Consider the following 19,469-nt stretch of genomic DNA (forward strand, 5'->3'; position numbering starts at 1 on the left):
TCAGTACTGGTGCCCCGTGTGTATATAGCCAAGCTATTACCTCGTACCTCTGCACATTGACTCAGTACTGGTGCCCCGTGTGTATATAGCCAAGCTATTACCTCGTACCTCTGCACATTGACTCAGTACTGGTGCCCCGTGTGTATATAGCCAAGCTATTACCTCGTACCTCTGCACATTGACTCAGTACTGGTGCCCCGTGTGTATATAGCCAAGCTATTACCTCGTACCTCTGCTCATTGACTCAGTACTGGTGCCCTGTGTGTATATAGCCAAGTTATCGTTACTCATTGTGGATTTGTTTGCTTTGTCTCTGTATTGTTGGGAAGGGCCCGTCCGTAAGCATTTCACTGTTGGTTTACACCTGTTATTTACCAAGCATGTGACAAATATACAATTATTTGATTTGTCTCCAGATCTTCCTGTATGCGTGTGTTAATGCTGTATCCATGTCTGTCCCCAGATCTTCCTGTACGACTGTACGGAGGTGTCTCCGTTCTCCCTACTGTTCTTTGGAGGTGACGTCACCATCCAGATGGACCAGGACCAGGAGACCATCGCTGTGGATGACTGGATCGTCTTCCAGTCCCCCGCACGCATCGCTCACCTCGTCAAGGTACATGAACACACACACGCAAACACACAAACACACCTGACCGTTTTCCTGATCTGCCTCTCTCTGTAGAATCTGAAGAAGGAGCTGGACTCTCTTTTGGAAGAGAAGATCCGAAGCCCCGCCCCTGTGGACTGGAGCAACCGCCAATCCAAAGACTGTGCTGTCATCACAGCCATCATAGACCTCATCACCACCCAGGAGAGGCCCAACATTAACGCGAGGAACACTGCCCCTAGAGGACGTCACCAGTATTACAACAACGATGATGGTGACGAGTACTAGAACTGCTGCATCTCTTCTCAACCCAGAGAAAAGCTCAAGCCATAGAGATGGAAAGAGGTCTCCCCTTTGTATCTGTGCCATAGTGGCGCTGCCCATGCTATCTCCGTTTGAATAAGTGGCAAGCTAATGTTGGTGATTTACCGCCACTTGCAGAGCTGGAGTCTTAAACTAAATATTGTGTATCATTTATTTTGTCGATTTACCAACTAGGCAAACCAATTTGAAGACCATGCTCTGGTAATTGGCTGATCACTCCCATAGGAATCCCCACCCAGTTGACTACTTTAAAATGGTGGAAGCCCTCAATGTCCATGCAAAATTGTGTTTCCAAGTAAAGATCTCTATACATCTCAATGTCTTAGGCACATTTCTATTGGATATGAATCCAGTCAGGATGGTATGTGAAGAAAGTCCCGAACGCCAACCATTTGAATTTAATTCTATAAGCCAACTGGAAAAGGCTGAGCATGTATTTTTGCATTTGTTAAGAACAATTATGTAGAACTAAGTTGTATGGAATGCTGTTTTGTTGATATTGCTTGACATTCTCATGTTGTCAAATGGCCTATTTGGCTGACATTCTTATGTTGTAAGGCTGGCCGACGAATGGTTCACTTGCCGTTCTCTTTTCAGTTTTTCTTCAAATATTTGAATCTTCTCCCTGAAGCTGAACCATTAAAGCTGACCTTATTGCAGTGTGACATTAGTCTTTTCTAGTGTGGTGTGAAGTGGGAGAGATTAAGGCCTGGATTCACATTATGGCGTGCTTGACATTTAAAGGTCATTTCTAACTGAGCTGCCATCTGCAGCATTTACCTTGAATGCGATCTCTACCAATGTGGAAATATTGCCTTTTGAGGTGCATAGCTGAAAAGGGGCGATCGGACTGAAGTTAAAGATACATTAGTAGTAGCTGTAATACATATTCCACAATCTAAAACTTTCCTGAATTGGGGCATTATTAAAACACAACAGCCGTGATAAATGTACATTGTGTTATTCAACTAGGCAAGTGAATTAAGAACAAATTCTTATGTTCAACGGCCTAGGAACATTGGGTTAACTGCCTTGTTCAGGGGCAGAATGACAGATTTTTATTTTGTCAGCTCGGGGATTCGATCTGGCAACCTTTCGGTTACTAGTCCAACGCTCTAACCACTCGGCTACCTGACACCTCTGGTACCAATTAGTTGGTACTTAAACCACATGAAATCCTACATTAAAGGGATTCTCCATACTTTTTAGCCAGTAGTCCTGAAAGTAGCCCATGTGCCAAAAGTGGTCCCCGAAAATGGATAATTACATGTGCACCACGTCATTGCTGTGTGTGATTCTCACTAGCTGTCACTCAAATGGCGAGGGGCTGAATCTCATTGGCTGGAACTCAAATCGCTAGGGGGCTGGCACATCTTCCAGAAAAGTCTCTTTCAAACTAGGGATTTTGTGGCTGAGGTAAAACAGTAATTCTGATCATAGATTATGCATGTATGAACTACATTGACACATCCAGCCCAAAGCGGGAGATTTAAAAAATACTTACTAGTCGCAAAAGTACCGGAGCATGTCTTTAATAGAATCCATTTGTTTTATCTTGAAATGTATGTATCCATCGGTCTAATCTCTTAACAGGAGGTACAGTTACAGCAGTAGTAAAGTTTGACTTCAAACAGCTTCACTGAATGTTACCAATTAAAACAAAACCCATTCTCTCTCTCGGTCTGTTCCCCGGTCCCCAGCCATAACGGGTGTCTGTTCCCCGGTCCCCAGCCATAACGGGTGTCTGTTCCCCGGTCCCCAGCCATAACGGGTGTCTGTTCCCCGGTCCCCAGCCATAACGGGTGTCTGTTCCCCGGTCCCCAGCCATAACGGGTGTCTGTTCCCCGGTCCCCAGCCATAACAGGTGTCTGTTCCCCGGTCCCCTAAATTCACTGAGCCATTCAAAGATTCATCAGCATTCTGAAAGAAAACAACAGATTGCAAATACACCATAGCACTTTTATTAACAATAGTTAGATGAAATATCTAAATGACATCATCTGCAATATAAATCTATAGCTGTGGATTACATTTAAACAGAAGTTATTAGTTACATATTTACATGGGTTAAAGGCGTGTCATCACAGTTTATCCCTGAGTGCAAACAAAGTTTTTTTGTCTGGGTCAGACCAGATGGAGAGAAGTGGTCTGGTTTGATGAACGGCGTTACAACAGGAAGCTGATCAGGCCATTATTTGTTTCCTTCAGCGATATGAGACAACATTACACACTTAGAAGATGAATCACGCCCGGACAATCATGTTAAAACCTTGACTGGCTTTTTCCAGTTTTAGGACCGAGCGTCGCGACATTTCCTTTTCTCTCCTGCCGCTCGTCACAGAAATCATAAGGAGGGTATTTTTTTGTTTTAACTTCCAGCTCTGGGCCTTCTAAAAGCCACCCCAGGGCATCATCACACCCAGAGGCAGGAGGATTGTGGGACGGAAATGTCTCCGTTTATGTAAGGTGACATTAAGATGGAGATAAATTGCCCAATTACAGATCAACTTCCAGACCCTAGGCAGTGTGTAATGCTGAAAGGACTGCATATGTAACCCAAGCCTCAGTAGAGTGCAAGGTGAAGCTATGCCCATACTGCTAATACCTGTTCAATAGTTTAAGGTATCTAAAATGGCTAGGGAATCTGGATTAGGTGTTGGGAATCTGGATTAGGTGTTGGGAATCGGGGTTAGCGCATGAATGTGGGAGTTTATTTTTTACTTTGTAGGCCATCATAACATTCAGCCTCACTATAATGTAACCTAACCAGAGGGAAGTCAGGAAACTGGGCCGGTCATTCTGCCATTTTGGCTCCTTACATTCAGCCTCTTCAGCAGTCACACAGCCTCCTACTGGCCACACAGGGAAGTCTAGAAAATATCCGTTTATTCGGCCATTTTGGACCGTCGTTACATTACAAAAGGCCTCCTAGCCACACACAGATAAATCTAACGTACAGTGTAATTTGTGTGTCTACAATGAGCCTCTTCCCCATCAGTCTCATCACACACTATAACCTGACCACAGAGCAGAAGTGAAACTGAACTGTCACATCATGACAACCTGGCACTTTAAAAAGCATGACAAAACATATACTAATATAAAATGTTAGTTATGTAGGACAGAAGGTAAGCTTCATTCCTGGGGAGTCTTTCAGAAGGAAATGAATACATGTTATATTAGTTGTAATGCAACCTCTGTTATTATAGGTGACCAATCCACTCTGTACGTGGCCGTTTTAAACTTTGACCCCAGCACGTTCTGTGTGCATGTGTGTCCAAGTGGGATGTCCTTCGGGGGCCAAAAAGCAGTCACACGGGCAGTGGTTGGACAGTCTTCCATCAGTGGGAGGAGTCAAAGTGTTGTTGACAGGTCATAGGGTCAAACTTCCTTACCATAGAGATTGGTAGAAGATGGAGAATGTTAGACTGCATGGGTAACAATCACTGGACCCCAAACCCATTCTAATAGATGCAGTCAGCTGGCACACATACAGTCTGTTGGTGCATTTAGTGGTAGTCAGCACTCTCATTGGTTAATAGTGCTTGAAGGTGGCTCATTGGTGTATTAAGTCGCTGGCAGAAAGATCTCACACATTGCTCTGTTGAGCAAGGAGACTTTCTATTGGTGTATTCAGTGGAGGGCCATCGCTGGCATAAAGCTCACTCATTGGTGTGTCTGATTGAAGGCAGGTCACTGCTGTATTTAAGTGGGTGGAGCCTGCAGTTCCAGCTCACACATTGGTTTCCAGCCCCTGGAGGCGGTCCATCCTCTGCATGTTGCGCTCAATAGTGGCCTGGCACATGATTGGTTCAGCACATTCTGACAGGAACCAACCCCTCTCGCCATCACGGAGTCGCTCGCCCTCATACCAGCCTGAAAGAGAGACACACCACTCTATAATCCTTTATTTATCCTTCAGAAAATCACTTCACAGGAAAATAGTTTCCTCTAGCAGGAAGTGAGCCCTCATACCAGCCTGAGAGAGACACACACCACTCTATAATCCTTCATTTATCCTTCAGAAAATCACTTCACAGGAAAATAGTTTCCTCTTCAAAGCAGGAAGTGAGCTCTCAGCCCGCTGTTGGACTCTTAAATGACATCTGTTTGATGCTCTATTCTGTCTGTGTTAGGATGCCCTTTCACATAAAAGAGATGGTTGCCATGGAGACACAATGGGAAATTACCTTTCACCTTAAGAGTGTGACTGTGTATACGCATCATCAAACGCCTCTGGTCAGACGCTACACAGATAGATACATCTCTTTCAATGATCCCCCCCAAGGAGGAGAAAAATAGACGGGGCGAAAGAGGAGAGAACAGATGTGAAAGAGTGAGGACAGGGAGAGAGAGAGTAACACTAACGTACCATCCTCAACAGTCTGTGACACCAGGACCACGTCAGCCACCTGCAGTGACAGCTCATCAGGCTGCTTGGCTGTGTACGTCCTCGTCACCTCCACCTGCATGGCATCTGGGACAACACAAACACAACACAGAGTTTACACTCTAACCTTGGGGCAACACAAAAACAACACAGAGTTTACACTCTAACTGGTACCGCATGGCAAGCGGTACCAGAGCACCAAGTCTAGGACCAAAAGGCTTCTCAACTAGAGGTCGACCGATTAATCGGAATGGACAATTAATTAGGGCCGATTTCAAGTTCTCATAACGGTATTTTTGGCCACCGTATTGTTTTTTTTTTACACCTTTATTTAACGAGGCAAGTCAGATTAAGAACACATTCTTATTTCCAATGACGGCCTTGGAACGGGGGTTAACTGCCTTGTTCAGGAGGGAGTCGGGGATTCGTTTTTTGCAACCTTCCGGTTACTAGTCCAACGCTTTAACCACCTGCCTTACTTTGCACTCCACGAGGAGCCTGCATGGCACGCTGACTACCCGTTACGCGAGGGCAGCAATAGCCAAGGTAAATTGCTAGCTAGCATTAAACGTATCTTATAAAAAACTATCAATCTTATCATAATCACTAGTTAACTACACATGGTTGATGATATTACTAGTTTAACTAGCTTGTCCTGTGTTGCATATAATCAATGCGGTGCCTGTTCATTTATTATCGAATCACAGTCTACTTCACCAAACGGGTGTTGATTTAACAAACGCATTCGCGAAAAAAGCATTGTCGTTGCACCAATGTACCTAACCATAAACGTCAATGGCTTTCTTTAAAATCAATAAACAAGTATATATTTTTAAACCTTCATATTTAGTTAATATTGCCTGCTAACATGAAATTGTGTCAGTTCTCTTGCGTTCATTGCATGCAGACTCAGGGTATATGCAACAGTTTGGGCCACCTAGCTCGTTGCGAACTTATTTGCCAGAATTTTACGTAATTATAACATAACATTGAAGGTTGTGCAATGTAACAGGAATATTTAGATTTAGGGATGCCACCCGTTAGATAAAATATGGAACGGTTCCGTATTTCACTGAAAGAAAAAACTTTTGTTTTCGAGATGATAGTTTCCGGATTCTACCATATTAATGACCTAAGGCTCGTATTTCTGTGTGTTATTATGTTATAATTAAGTCTATGATTTGATATTTGATAGAGCAGTCTGACTGAGCGGTGGTAGGCAGCAGCAGGCTCATAAGCATTCATTCGTGCGTTTTGCCAGCAGCTCTTCGCTGTGCCTCAAGCTGTTTATGACTTCAACCTGGGTGGGTATAATCTGTGCAACATTCCAACAGGAATCTATTCCAAAAAATTCGTAAATAACAAGGTTGCCAAAAAACAACGCATACAAAGTTGTATAGCGGCAGAATAAGATACTGGGTAGGGAGTGGTCTATTTCATTGCGTTTTTCATTCATCACGTTTATTCCGAAAAATGTCTGTCCTCATATGTCTGTTTGCCTATGGACAAACATTAAGAATAAGCTACGTGGTGAGTTGATGCCTATTCGGCAGCTAGTTAGCTAGGTTTGTATGCGTTGCTACTTTGTATGCATTGTTGGTTGGCAACCTTTTACTTTACATTTTTTGGAACAGATTCCTGTTGGAACGTTCCACAAATTATACCCACCCCTTCAAGCCTATCAACTCCCAAGATTAGGCTGGTGTAACCGATGTGAAATGGCTAGCTAGTTAGCCGGGTGCGCGCTAATAGCGTTGCAAACGTCACTCGCTCTGAAACTTGGGAGTTGTTGTTCCCCTTGCTCTGCATGGGTAACGCTGCTTCGAGGGTGGCTGTTGTCGATGTGTTCCTGGTTCGAGCCCAGGTAGGGGCGAGGAGAGGGACGGAAGCTATACTGTTACACTGGCAATACTAAAGTGCCTATAAGAACATCCAATAGTCAAAGGTATATGAAATACAAATCGTATAGAGAGAAATAGTCCTATAATTCCTATAATAACTACAACCTAAAACTTCTTAACTGGGAATATTGAAGACTTATGTTAAAAGGAACCACCAGCTTTCATATGTTCTCATGTTCTGAGCAAGGAACTTAAACATCAGCTTTCTTACATGGCACATATTGCACTTTTACTTTCTTCTCCAACACTTTCTTTTGCATTATTTGAACCAAATTGAACATGTTTCATTATTTACTTGAGGCTAAATTGATTTTATTGATGTATTATATTAAAATAAGTTTTCATTCAGTATTGTTGTAATTGTCATTATTACAAATAAATACATTTTGAAAAAAAATGTGTCCGTTTAATCGGTACGGGGTTTTTTTGGCCCTCCATAATCGCTATCGGCGTTGAAAAATCATAATCGGTCGACCTCTATTCTCAACAGCTTTTACCTCCTAGCCATAAGTACTGAACAGGTAATCAAATGGCTACCCGGACTATTTGCATTGTGTGCCCCCCCCAACCCCTCTTTTACGCTGCTGCTACTCTCTGTTTATCATCTATGCATAGTCACTTTAACTAAACCTACATGTACATACTACCTCAATCAGCCTGACTAATCAGCTTGACAAACCGGTGCCTGTATATAGCCTCTCTCCTGTATGTAGCCTCTCTCCTGTATGTAGCCTCTCTCCTGTATGTAGCCTCTCTCCTGTATGTAGCCTCTCTCCTGTATGTAGCCTCTCTCCTGTATGTAGCCTCTCTCCTGTATGTAGCCTCTCTCCTGTATGTAGCCTCTCTCCTGTATGTAGCCTCTCTCCTGTATGTAGCCTCTCTCCTGTATGTAGCCTCTCTACTGTATGTAGCCTCTCTCCTGTATGTAGCCTCTCTCCTGTATGTAGCCTCTCTCCTGTATGTAGCCTCTCTCCTGTATGTAGCCTCTCTCCTGTATGTAGCCTCTCTCCTGTATGTAGCCTCTCTCCTGTATGTAGCCTCTCTCCTGTATGTAGCCTCTCTCCTGTATGTAGCCTCTCTCCTGTATGTAGCCTCTCTCCTGTATGTAGCCTCTCTCCTGTATGTAGCCTCTCTCCTGTATGTAGCCTCTCTCCTGTATGTAGCCTCTCTCCTGTATGTAGCCTCTCTCCTGTATGTAGCCTCTCTCCTGTATGTAGCCTCTCTCCTGTATGTAGCCTCTCTCCTGTATGTAGCCTCTCTCCTGTATGTAGCCTCTCTCCTGTATGTAGCCTCTCTCCTGTATGTAGCCTCTCTCCTGTATGTAGCCTCTCTCCTGTATGTAGCCTCTCTCCTGTATGTAGCCTCTCTCCTGTATGTAGCCTCTCTCCTGTATGTAGCCTCTCTCCTGTATGTAGCCTCTCTCCTGTATGTAGCCTCTCTCCTGTATGTAGCCTCTCTCCTGTATGTAGCCTCTCTCCTGTATGTAGCCTCTCTCCTGTATGTAGCCTCTCTCCTGTATGTAGCCTCTCTCCTGTATGTAGCCTCTCTCCTGTATGTAGCCTCTCTCCTGTATGTAGCCTCTCTCCTGTATGTAGCCTCTCTCCTGTATGTAGCCTCTCTCCTGTATGTAGCCTCTCTCCTGTATGTAGCCTCTCTCCTGTATGTAGCCTCTCTCCTGTATGTAGCCTCTCTCCTGTATGTAGCCTCTCTCCTGTATGTAGCCTCTCTCCTGTATGTAGCCTCTCTCCTGTATGTAGCCTCTCTCCTGTATGTAGCCTCTCTCCTGTATGTAGCCTCTCTCCTGTATGTAGCCTCTCCTGTATGTAGCCTCTCTCCTGTATGTAGCCTCTCTCCTGTATGTAGCCTCTCTCCTGTATGTAGCCTCTCTCCTGTATGTAGCCTCTCTCCTGTATGTAGCCTCTCTCCTGTATGTAGCCTCTCTCCTGTATGTAGCCTCTCTCCTGTATGTAGCCTCTCTCCTGTATGTAGCCTCTCTCCTGTATGTAGCCTCTCTCCTGTATGTAGCCTCTCTCCTGTATGTAGCCTCTCTCCTGTATGTAGCCTCTCTCCTGTATGTAGCCTCTCTCCTGTATGTAGCCTCTCTCCTGTATGTAGCCTCTCTCCTGTATGTAGCCTCTCTCCTGTATGTAGCCTCTCTCCTGTATGTAGCCTCTCTCCTGTATGTAGCCTCTCTCCTGTATGTAGCCTCTCTCCTGTATGTAGCCTCTCTCCTGTATGTAGCCTCTCTCCTGTATGTAGCCTCTCTCCTGTATGTAGCCTCTCTCCTGTATGTAGCCTCTCTCCTGTATGTAGCCTCTCTCCTGTATGTAGCCTCTCTCCTGTATGTAGCCTCTCTCCTGTATGTAGCCTCTCTCCTGTATGTAGCCTCTCTCCTGTATGTAGCCTCTCTCCTGTATGTAGCCTCTCTCCTGTATGTAGCCTCTCTCCTGTATGTAGCCTCTCTCCTGTATGTAGCCTCTCTCCTGTATGTAGCCTCTCTCCTGTATGTAGCCTCTCTCCTGTATGTAGCCTCTCTCCTGTATGTAGCCTCTCTCCTGTATGTAGCCTCTCTCCTGTATGTAGCCTCTCTCCTGTATGTAGCCTCTCTCCTGTATGTAGCCTCTCTCCTGTATGTAGCCTCTCTCCTGTATGTAGCCTCTCTCCTGTATGTAGCCTCTCTCCTGTATGTAGCCTCTCTCCTGTATGTAGCCTCTCTCCTGTATGTAGCCTCTCTCCTGTATGTAGCCTCTCTCCTGTATGTAGCCTCTCTCCTGTATGTAGCCTCTCTCCTGTATGTAGCCTCTCTCCTGTATGTAGCCTCTCTCCTGTATGTAGCCTCTCTCCTGTATGTAGCCTCTCTCCTGTATGTAGCCTCTCTCCTGTATGTAGCCTCTCTCCTGTATGTAGCCTCTCTCCTGTATGTAGCCTCTCTCCTGTATGTAGCCTCTCTCCTGTATGTAGCCTCTCTCCTGTATGTAGCCTCTCTCCTGTATGTAGCCTCTCTCCTGTATGTAGCCTCTCTCCTGTATGTAGCCTCTCTCCTGTTATTATTCTGTCTTTTTACTGTTGTTTTTTTATTTCCTTATGTATTGTTTACCTAATACCTATTTTTTACATAAAAATTGCACTGTTGGTTAGAGCCTGTAAGTAAGCATTTCACTGTAAGGTCTACACCTGTTGTATTCGGCTCTTTGATTTGATTTGACACAGTGATTGGGAGACAGTTCTACTACTCCACCAGCAGGTGGTGCTGTGTGCCTACATGTGAGTTCCACTGACCAGCCATGTTTGATAGTGCTGTCTGAGTGAAGGTGTGTGTGGTGCTGAACTCACTGGTTCGGTCTTGGTTCTTCTCGTCATTGCTGCTCTGGCCCAGAGCACTGATCCAGCGAGCACGCTCATTCCTGTGGGACAGACAAACATCATCATTTTACAACACTTTTCAATACTTTTTCTCTTACAAATTAATGAGTAATTTAGCACCATAACAATATAGAAAGTCGTGGTCGACATGGAGGTTTATAATACCACTGCAGTTTTGCAGGAAAAAACACAACTTCACTTCAGTTTGCCTTTCCTTTAGCTGATAGTATCAACACGGCCTGTTTCAGGGAAATGATTTAATCAGTCAATCCATTTGACATTTACATTTTAGTCAATAAGCAGACACTCTTTTTTCAGCATGAAATAAGATGCAATCCAGAGGAAAAGCAGGGGACGTATTGATACAACCACACAGCATCACAAACAACCACCACCACACAGCATCACAAACAACCACCACCTCACAGCATCTCAAACAACCACCACCTCACAGCATCTCAAACAACCACCACGTCACAGCATCACAAACAACAACCACCTCACAGCATCTCAAACAACAACCACCACACAGCATCACAAACAACAACCACCACACAGCATCACAAACAACAACCACCACACAGCATCACAAACAACCACCACCTCACAGCATCTCAAACAACAACCACCTCCCAGCATCACAAACAACAACCACCACACAGCATCACAAACAACCCACCACCTCACAGCATCTCAAACAACAACCACCTCCCAGCATCACAAACAACCACCACCACACAGCATCACAAACAACCACCACCTCACAGCATCTCAAACAACAACCACCTCCCAGCATCGCAAACAACCACCACCTCACAGCATCACAAACAACCACCACCTCACAGCATCGCAAACAACAACCACCACCACACAGCATCTCAAACAACAACCACCTCACAGCATCACAAACAACCACCACCTCACAGCATCACAAACAACCACCACCTCACAGCATCGCAAACAACAACCACCACCACACAGCATCTCAAACAACCACCACCTCACAGCATCTCAAACAACAACCACCACCTCACAGCATCACAAACAACCACCACCTCACAGCATCTCAAACAACCACCACCTCCCAGCATCTCAAACAACCACCACCTCACAGCATCTCAAACAACCACCACCTCACAGCATCACAAACAACAACCACCACCACACAGCATCACAAACAACCACCACCTCACAGCATCACAAACAACCACCACCTCACAGCATCACAAACAACCACCACCACCTCACAGCATCTCAAACAACCACCACCTCACAGCATCACAAACAACAACCACCACCACACAGCATCACAAACAACCACCACCTCACAGCATCACAAACAACAACCACCACCACACAGCATCACAAACAACAACCACCTCACAGCATCTCATACAACCACCACCTCACAGCATCTCATACAACCACCACCACCTCACAGCATCTCAAACAACCACCACCTCACAGCATCTCATACAACCACCACCTCACAGCATCTCATACAACCACCACCACCTCACAGCATCTCAAACAACCACCACCTCACAGCACCTCAAACAACCACCACCACGCAGCATCTCAAACAACCACCACCTCACAGCACCTCAAACAACCACCACCACGCAGCATCTCAAACAACCACCACCTCACAGCACCTCAAACAACCACCACCACGCAGCATCTCAAACCACCACCACACAGCATCTCAAACCACCACCTCACATTAGTCCACAGAGAGGAAGACAATACACCACACACTAGTCCACAGAGGGGAAGTCAATACACCACACACTAGTCCACAGAGGGGAAGTCAATACACCACACACTAGTCCACAGAGGGGAAGTCAACACACCACACACTAGTCCACAGAGGGGAAGTCAATACACCACACACTAGTCCACAGAGGGGAAGTCAATACACCACACACTAGTCCACAGAGGGGAAGTCAATACACCACACACTAGTCCACAGAGGGGAAGTCAATACACCACACACTAGTCCACAGAGGGGAAGTCAATACACCACACACTAGTCCACAGACAGGAAGTCAATACACCACACACTAGTCCACAGAGGGGAAGTCAATACACCACACACTAGTCCACAGAGGGGAAGTCAACACACCACACACTAGTCCACAGAGGGGAAGTCAATACACCACACACTAGTCCACAGAGGGGAAGTCAATACACCACACACTAGTCCACAGAGGGGAAGTCAATACACCACACACTAGTCCACAGAGGGGAAGTCAACACACCACACACTAGTCCACAGAGGGGAAGTCAATACACCACACACTAGTCCACAGACAGGAAGTCAATACACCACACACTAGTCCACAGAGGGGAAGTCAATACACCACACACTAGTCCACAGACAGGAAGTCAATACACCACACACTAGTCCACAGAGGGGAAGTCAACACACCACACACTAGTCCACAGACAGGAAGTCAATACACCACACACTAGTCCACAGACAGGAAGTCAATACACATTTTTACATTTACATTTTAGTCATTTACCCAGAGCGACTTACAGTAGTGAATGTATACATTTCATTTCACCCAAAAAATGTTGTACTGGCCCCCCATGGGAATTGAACCCACAACCCTGGCGTTGCACACACCATGCTGGCGTTGCAAACACCATGCTCTACCAACTGAGCCACACACTAGTCCACAGAGAGGAAGACAACAGCTTTATTAGTCCACTAAGGGACAAATGTGCATGTTGTTATCCCTCTCTCAATCCCCCTCTCCCTCCTTCCCTCACCCCCCTCTCCCTCCCCTTCCTTCCCTCACCCCTCTCTCCCTCCCCTTCCTTCCCTCACCCCTCTCTCCCCCCTTCCCTCCCAGTCCTCTATCATCCCCATCTCCCTCCTTCCCTCATCCCCCTCTCCCTCCTTCCCTCACCCCTCCTTCCCTCCCAGTCCTCTCACGCCCCTCTCCCTCCCCTCTCCCTCCCAGTCCTTTCACGCCCCTCTCCCTCCCCTCTCCCTCCCAGTCCTTGTCCGTGAGAGAGAGAGAGGGAGAACAGAGGTGTTTTGATTCAGTTGAACAAGGACACAGGCTAATTCACAAGAAAGGAACAGAGTAGCTTTTGGTTTGTGTCTCTGGTGAATGGGAGGAGGGACACAGGTCAGGTTTCACCAGGTAACCCTACCTGCCACCTCACCTGCTCAAAGAAAGAAAGAAAGAACGAAAGAATGAAAGAAAAAAAAGAACGAAAGGAGCTGGAAAAAAAGGTCGAATATAGTGATTCATAGAGAAGGAGTGAGCTAGATTGACGGATGGAGAGAAACAGCCTGTGTAGGATGAGAATGAAACATAACGAGGGAGAGGGGATAGAGGGGTACAGTCTCTGTCTCACCCCTTCAACCGCACCGTGGACAGCCAGCCAGGACCAGTCTCTGTCTCACCCCTTCACCCCCACTGTGGACAGCCAGCCAGGACCAGTCTGTCTCACCCCTTCACCCCCACCGTGGACAGCCAGCCAGGACCAGTCTGTCTCACCCCTTCACCCCCACTGTGGACAGCCAGCCAGGACCAGTCTCTGTCTCACCCCTTCACCCCCACTGTGGACAGCCAGCCAGGACCAGTCTGTCTCACCCCTTCACCCCCACTGTGGACAGCCAGCCAGGACCTGTCTCTGTCTCACCCCTTCACCCCCACTGTGGACAGCCAGCCAGGACCTGTCTCTGTCTCACCCCTTCACCCCCACTGTGGACAGCCAGCCAGGACCAGTCTGTCTCACCCCTTCACCCCCACTGTGGACAGCCAGCCAGGACCAGTCTGTCTCACCCCTTCACCCGCACTGTGGACAGCCAGCCAGGACCAGTCTGTCTCACCCCTTCACCCCCACTGTGGACAGCCAGCCAGGACCAGTCTCTGTCTCACCCCTTCACCCCCCACTGTGGACAGCCAGCCAGGACCAGTCTGTCTCACCCCTTCACCCCCACTGTGGACAGCCAGCCAGGACCAGTCTGTCTCACCCCTTCACCCCCACTGTGGACAGCCAGCCAGGACCAGTCTGTCTCACCCCTTCACCCCCACTGTGGACAGCCAGCCAGGACCCGTCTGTCTCACCCCTTCACCCCCACTGTGGACAGCCAGCCAGGACCGGTCTGTCTCACCCCTTCACCCCCACTGTGGACAGCCAGCCAGGACCCGTCTGTCTCACCCCTTCACCCCCACTGTGGACAGCCAGTCAGGACCAGTAGACTCAGAGGCTGCAGCACAAAGTGCACCATATTCCCTATATAGTGCATTGACTTTGACCAGGCCTCATAGGACTCTGGTCAAATGTAGTGCTGTATGTAGGGAATAGGGTACACTTTGGGTTGCACACACAGACTCAGAGATACTGACCCAGAACCCCACCACAGGTCAGACCAGGCAGAGTGAATGGAGTCTGTGTGGAGAATCTGAACAAGGACACAGGGCACACAAAAGAACTCCGTGACTCAGACTTCCATCATTCCATTATTCTGTTTCCCATTCCAGTTCTGTTGCGGCTTAATCCGGGAATCCCCCCCCCCCTAATAACACAGTGTCATTAGGTGGTTGTTTTATCACCTTGGTGACCCGTTATGTAGGGGTCGTCTCTACCGTCATCACCCTGGTGACCTGTTATGTAGGGGTCGTTCTCTACCGTCATCACCCTGGTGACCCGTTATGTAGGGGTCGTCTCTACCGTCATCACCCTGGTGACCCGTTATGTAGGGGTCGTCTCTACCGTCATCACCCTGGTGACCCGTTATGTAGGGGTCGTCTCTACCGTCATCACCCTGGTGACCTGTTATGTAGGGGTCGTCTAGGTCAGCTGCTAAACCGCGTCCTGTGGTCCTCGTCCTGTGGTACACAGCGTCCTGTGGTCCGCGTCCTGTGGTCCGCGTCCTGTGGTCCGCGTCCGTGTCCATGTCGGAGGCTCAGTAGGACCACAACTATCATTCAGGACATTTCTCTATGATCAAGCATTCTTTAGCATTCTTTAGGACCATGCGATTGGATGGTCCCAGGTGGTAGATGTGACCACAAATACACCCTTATCTCTCTGGGTCACAGTGAATGGAAACTGTAATCGTGTGTTAACTAGGGTTCAGGGACTGAAGGAGGTATACAGGGTTGGTTCCCTGGCTGTCCTCAGGGGAACCTGTACTGAGTCATGACACACTGGAGGACAGGAGAGAAGACAGGAGAGAAGACAGGAGAGAAGACAGGAGAGAAGACAGGAGAGAAGACAGGAGAGAAGACAGGAGAGAAGACAGGAGAGAAGACAGGAGAGAAGACAGGAGAGAAGACAGGAGAGAAGACACACCGGTGTGTCTCTGACTGACTGAATGTTTGTGTGGCTGTCTGAGTCTAAGGGAGACATGTGGGAATGACATCTGTTCATTGCTGGCTTAACACACCAACACACAAACTAACACACTAACACCAACACACAAACTAACACACTAACACCAACACACCAACACAAAAACACCAACACACAAACACACAAACACACACTAACACGTAGCGTAGACTTCCCACAATAAAACACGCCAGCTGAGGTATCAGGACGATTAATACACACTCTCATATATTAGTAAAAGCACCAACACACACACACACACACACACACACACACACACACTAAGAAATTCCTGTTGGAACACACACATGATTTAATGTCTGGAGAGGGACGCAGAGACCCTCCCTCTCTCTCTCTCTCTGTGTAACAGGCTCTTTGTTCCTTCTACACCTCAGCCACCTCATCCGTCATTTAAATGAATACAACATCAGACTATACATGTCATCACATGAAAACACCATGAGACGAGAACTACTGTGACAGGTTCATGTTTCACATTGAGAATTAAATGGACAAAAGGCTCCATGTGGAAAGCAGTTGTTATGAACATAGTGAGACTGACTGGAGTTTAGTAGAGAGAGACTGTCGGAGAGACTGGAGCTGGACTGACTGGAGTTTAATAGAGAGAGACTGGAGCTGGACTGACTGGAGTTTAGTAGAGAGAGACTGGAGCTGGACTGACAGACTGGAGTTTAGTAGAGAGAGACAGGAGCTGGACTGACTGGAGTTTAGTAGAGAGAGACTGGAGCTGGACTGACTGGAGTTTAGTAGAGAGAGACTATCAGAGACTGTAGCTGGACTGACTGGAGTTTAGTAGAGAGAGACTGTCAGAGAGACTGTAGCTGGACTGACAGACTGGAGTTTAGTAGAGAGAGACTGGAGCTGGACTGACAGACTGGAGTTTAGTAGAGAGAGACTGTCAGACCGGAGCTGGACTTACTCGAGTTTAGTAGAGAGAGACTGTCAGACCGGAGCTGGACTGACTGGAGTTTAGTAGAGAGAGACTGGAGCTGGACTGACTGGAGTTTAGTAGAGAGAGACTGGAGCTGGACTGACTGGAGTTTAGTAGAGAGAGACTGGAGCTGGACTGACTGGAGTTTAATAGAGAGAGACCGGAGCTGGACTGACTGGAGTTTAGTAGAGAGAGACCGGAGCTGGACTGACTGGAGTTTAGTAGAGAGAGACCGGAGCTGGACTGACTGGAGTTTAGTAGAGAGACCGGAGCTGGACTGACTGGAGTTTAGTAGAGAGAGACTGGAGCTGGACTGACAGACTGGAGTTTAGTAGAGAGAGACCGGAGCTGGACTGACTGGAGTTTAGTAGAGAGAGACCGGAGCTGGACTGACTGGAGTTTAGTAGAGAGAGACTGGAGCTGGACTGACAGACTGGAGTTTAGTAGAGAGAGACCGGAGCTGGACTGACTGGAGTTTAGTAGAGAGAGACTGTCAGAGAGACGGGAGCTGGACAGACTGGAGTTTAGTAGAGAGAGACTGTCAGAGAGACTGGAGCTGGACTGACTGGAGTTTAGTAGAGAGAGACTGGAGCTGGACTGACTGGAGTTTAGTAGAGAGAGACTGGAGCTGGACTGACTGGAGTTTAGTAGAGAGAGACTGGAGCTGGACTGACTGGAGTTTAGTAGAGAGAGACTGGGGCTGGACTGACTGGAGTTTAGTAGAGAGAGACCGGAGCAGGACTGACTGGAGTTTAGTAGAGAGAGACCGGAGCAGGACTGACTGGAGTTTAGTAGAGAGAGACTGGAGCTGGACTGACTGGAGTTTAGTAGAGAAAGACTGGAGCTGGACTGACTGGAGTTTAGTAGAAAGAGACCGGAGCTGGACTGACTGGAGCTGGACTGACTGGAGTTTAGTAGAGAGACCGGAGCTGGACTGACTGGAGCTGGACTGACTGGAGTTTAGTAGAGAGAGACTGGAGCTGGACTGACTGGAGTTTAGTAGAGAGAGACTGGAGCTGGACTGACTGGAGTTTAGTAGAGAGAGTCCGGAGCTGGACTGACTGGAGCTGGACTGACTGGAGTTTAGTAGAGAGAGACTGGAGCTGGACTGACTGGAGTTCAGTAGAGAGAGACGAGCTGGACTGACTGGAGTTTAGTAGAGAGAGACTGGAGCTGGACTGACTGGAGTTTAGTAGAGAGAGACTGGAGCTGGACTGACTGGAGTTTAGTAGAGAGAGACTGGAGCTGGACTGACTGGAGTTTAGTAGAGAGAGACTGGAGCTGGACTGACTGGAGTTTAGTAGAGAGAGACTGGAGCTGGACTGACTGGAACTGGGCTGACTGAACCACTAACAGCAGAGCTCAACCCAGTTCATTTCAGATCAAGTCCCGATAACATCAGAAAAACCCCTCAAATACACACACATGAACACGCATGAAGTTTCATAAACACGTAAACAGAGGAACTTTACTGTATATTCTCAGTCAGTCAGAGAGCGAGTAATGACCGTCTCGGCCCGCCAGTCGGCCCGTCCGTCTCTCCCAGTCGGTCCGTCCGTCTCCGCCCGCCAGTCGGCCCGTCCGTCCGTCTCCGCCCGCCAGTCGGCCCGTCCGTCCGTCTCCGCCCGCCAGTCGGCCCGTCCGTCCGTCTCCGCCCGCCGGCCGGCCCGTCCGTCTCCGCCCGCCGGCCCGTCCGTCCGTCTCCGCCCGCCAGTCGGCCCGTCTCCGCCCGCAAGTCAGCCCGTCCGTCCGTCTCCGCCCGCCAGTCGGTCCGTCCGTCCCGTCCGTCTCGGCCCGCCAGTCCGTCTCTCTCAGTCGGCCCGCCAGTCCATCTCTCCCAGTCGGTCCGTCCGTCTCGGCCCGCCAGTCGGTCCGTCCGTCTCGGCCCGCCAGTCGGTCCGTCCGTCTCGGCCCGCCAGTCGGTCCGTCCGTCTCGGCCCGCCAGTCGGTCCGTCCGTCTCGGCCCGCCAGTCGGTCCGTCCGTCTCGCCCGCCAGTCGGTCCGTCCGTCTCCGCCCGCCAGTCGGTCCGTCCGTCTCCGCCCGCCAGTCGGTCCGTCCGTCTCCGCCCGCCAGTCGGTCCGTCTCGCTCCGTCCGTCCGTCCGTCCGTCTCGGCCCGCCAGTCGGGTCCGTCCGTCCGTCCGTCCGTCTCGGCCCGCCAGTCGGTCCGTCCGTCTCGGTCCGTCCGTCCGTCTCGGCCCGCCAGTCCGTCTCTCCCAGTCGGCCCGCCAGTCCGTCTCTCCCAGTCGGTCCGTCCGTCTCGGCCCGCCAGCCGGTCCGTCCGTCTCGGCCCGCCAGCCGGTCCGTCCGTCTCGGCCCGCCAGCCGGTCCGTCCGTCTCGGCCCGCCAGCCGGTCCGTCCGTCTCGGCCCGCCAGTCGGTCCGTCCGTCTCGGCCCGCCAGTCGGTCCGTCCGTCTCGGCCCGCCAGTCGGTCCGTCCGTCTCGGCCCGCCAGTCGGTCCGTCCGTCTCGGTCCGTCTGTCTCCGCCCGCCAGTCGGTCCGTCCGTCTCGGCCCGCCAGTCGGTCTCGTCCGTCTCGGCCCGCCAGTCGGTCCGTCCGTCTCGGCTCG

At 48.9% G+C, this 19,469-nt stretch overlaps 2 protein-coding genes across 4 annotated transcripts in view; one reads left to right on the plus strand and one right to left on the minus strand.

Annotated features, from left to right (window-relative positions):
• Positions 1 to 1,599, plus strand: part of dhx36 (DEAH (Asp-Glu-Ala-His) box polypeptide 36) — a 49,962-nt gene extending 48,363 nt beyond the window's left edge. The window contains exons 24-25 of the mRNA XM_045704056.1: positions 464 to 616; positions 686 to 1,599. Of these exons, the coding sequence (XP_045560012.1) occupies positions 464 to 616; positions 686 to 898 (366 nt within the window). The 3' untranslated portion in view covers positions 899 to 1,599. The remainder of the gene's footprint in view (positions 1 to 463; positions 617 to 685) is intronic.
• Positions 1,600 to 2,872: 1,273 nt separating this feature from the next.
• LOC106581464 (rho guanine nucleotide exchange factor 26) overlaps positions 2,873 to 19,469 on the minus strand; it is a 141,702-nt gene continuing 125,105 nt past the window's right edge. For 2 of the 3 annotated variants that reach the window (XM_045704055.1, XM_045704054.1), the window contains exons 13-15: positions 10,559 to 10,629; positions 5,307 to 5,411; positions 2,873 to 4,810 (exon numbers count right to left, since the gene is read on the minus strand). In XM_045704055.1, coding sequence (XP_045560011.1) covers positions 4,668 to 4,810; positions 5,307 to 5,411; positions 10,559 to 10,629 — 319 coding nt within the window. In that variant the 3' untranslated portion in view covers positions 2,873 to 4,667. Of the gene's footprint in view, positions 4,811 to 5,306; positions 5,412 to 10,558; positions 10,630 to 19,469 lie in introns of those variants that run through there. The other variant, XR_006761043.1, reaches the window with a different exon arrangement.

Source organism: Salmo salar, chromosome ssa20 (genome assembly GCF_905237065.1).
Source record: "Salmo salar chromosome ssa20, Ssal_v3.1, whole genome shotgun sequence".
NCBI lineage: Eukaryota > Metazoa > Chordata > Actinopteri > Salmoniformes > Salmonidae > Salmo > Salmo salar.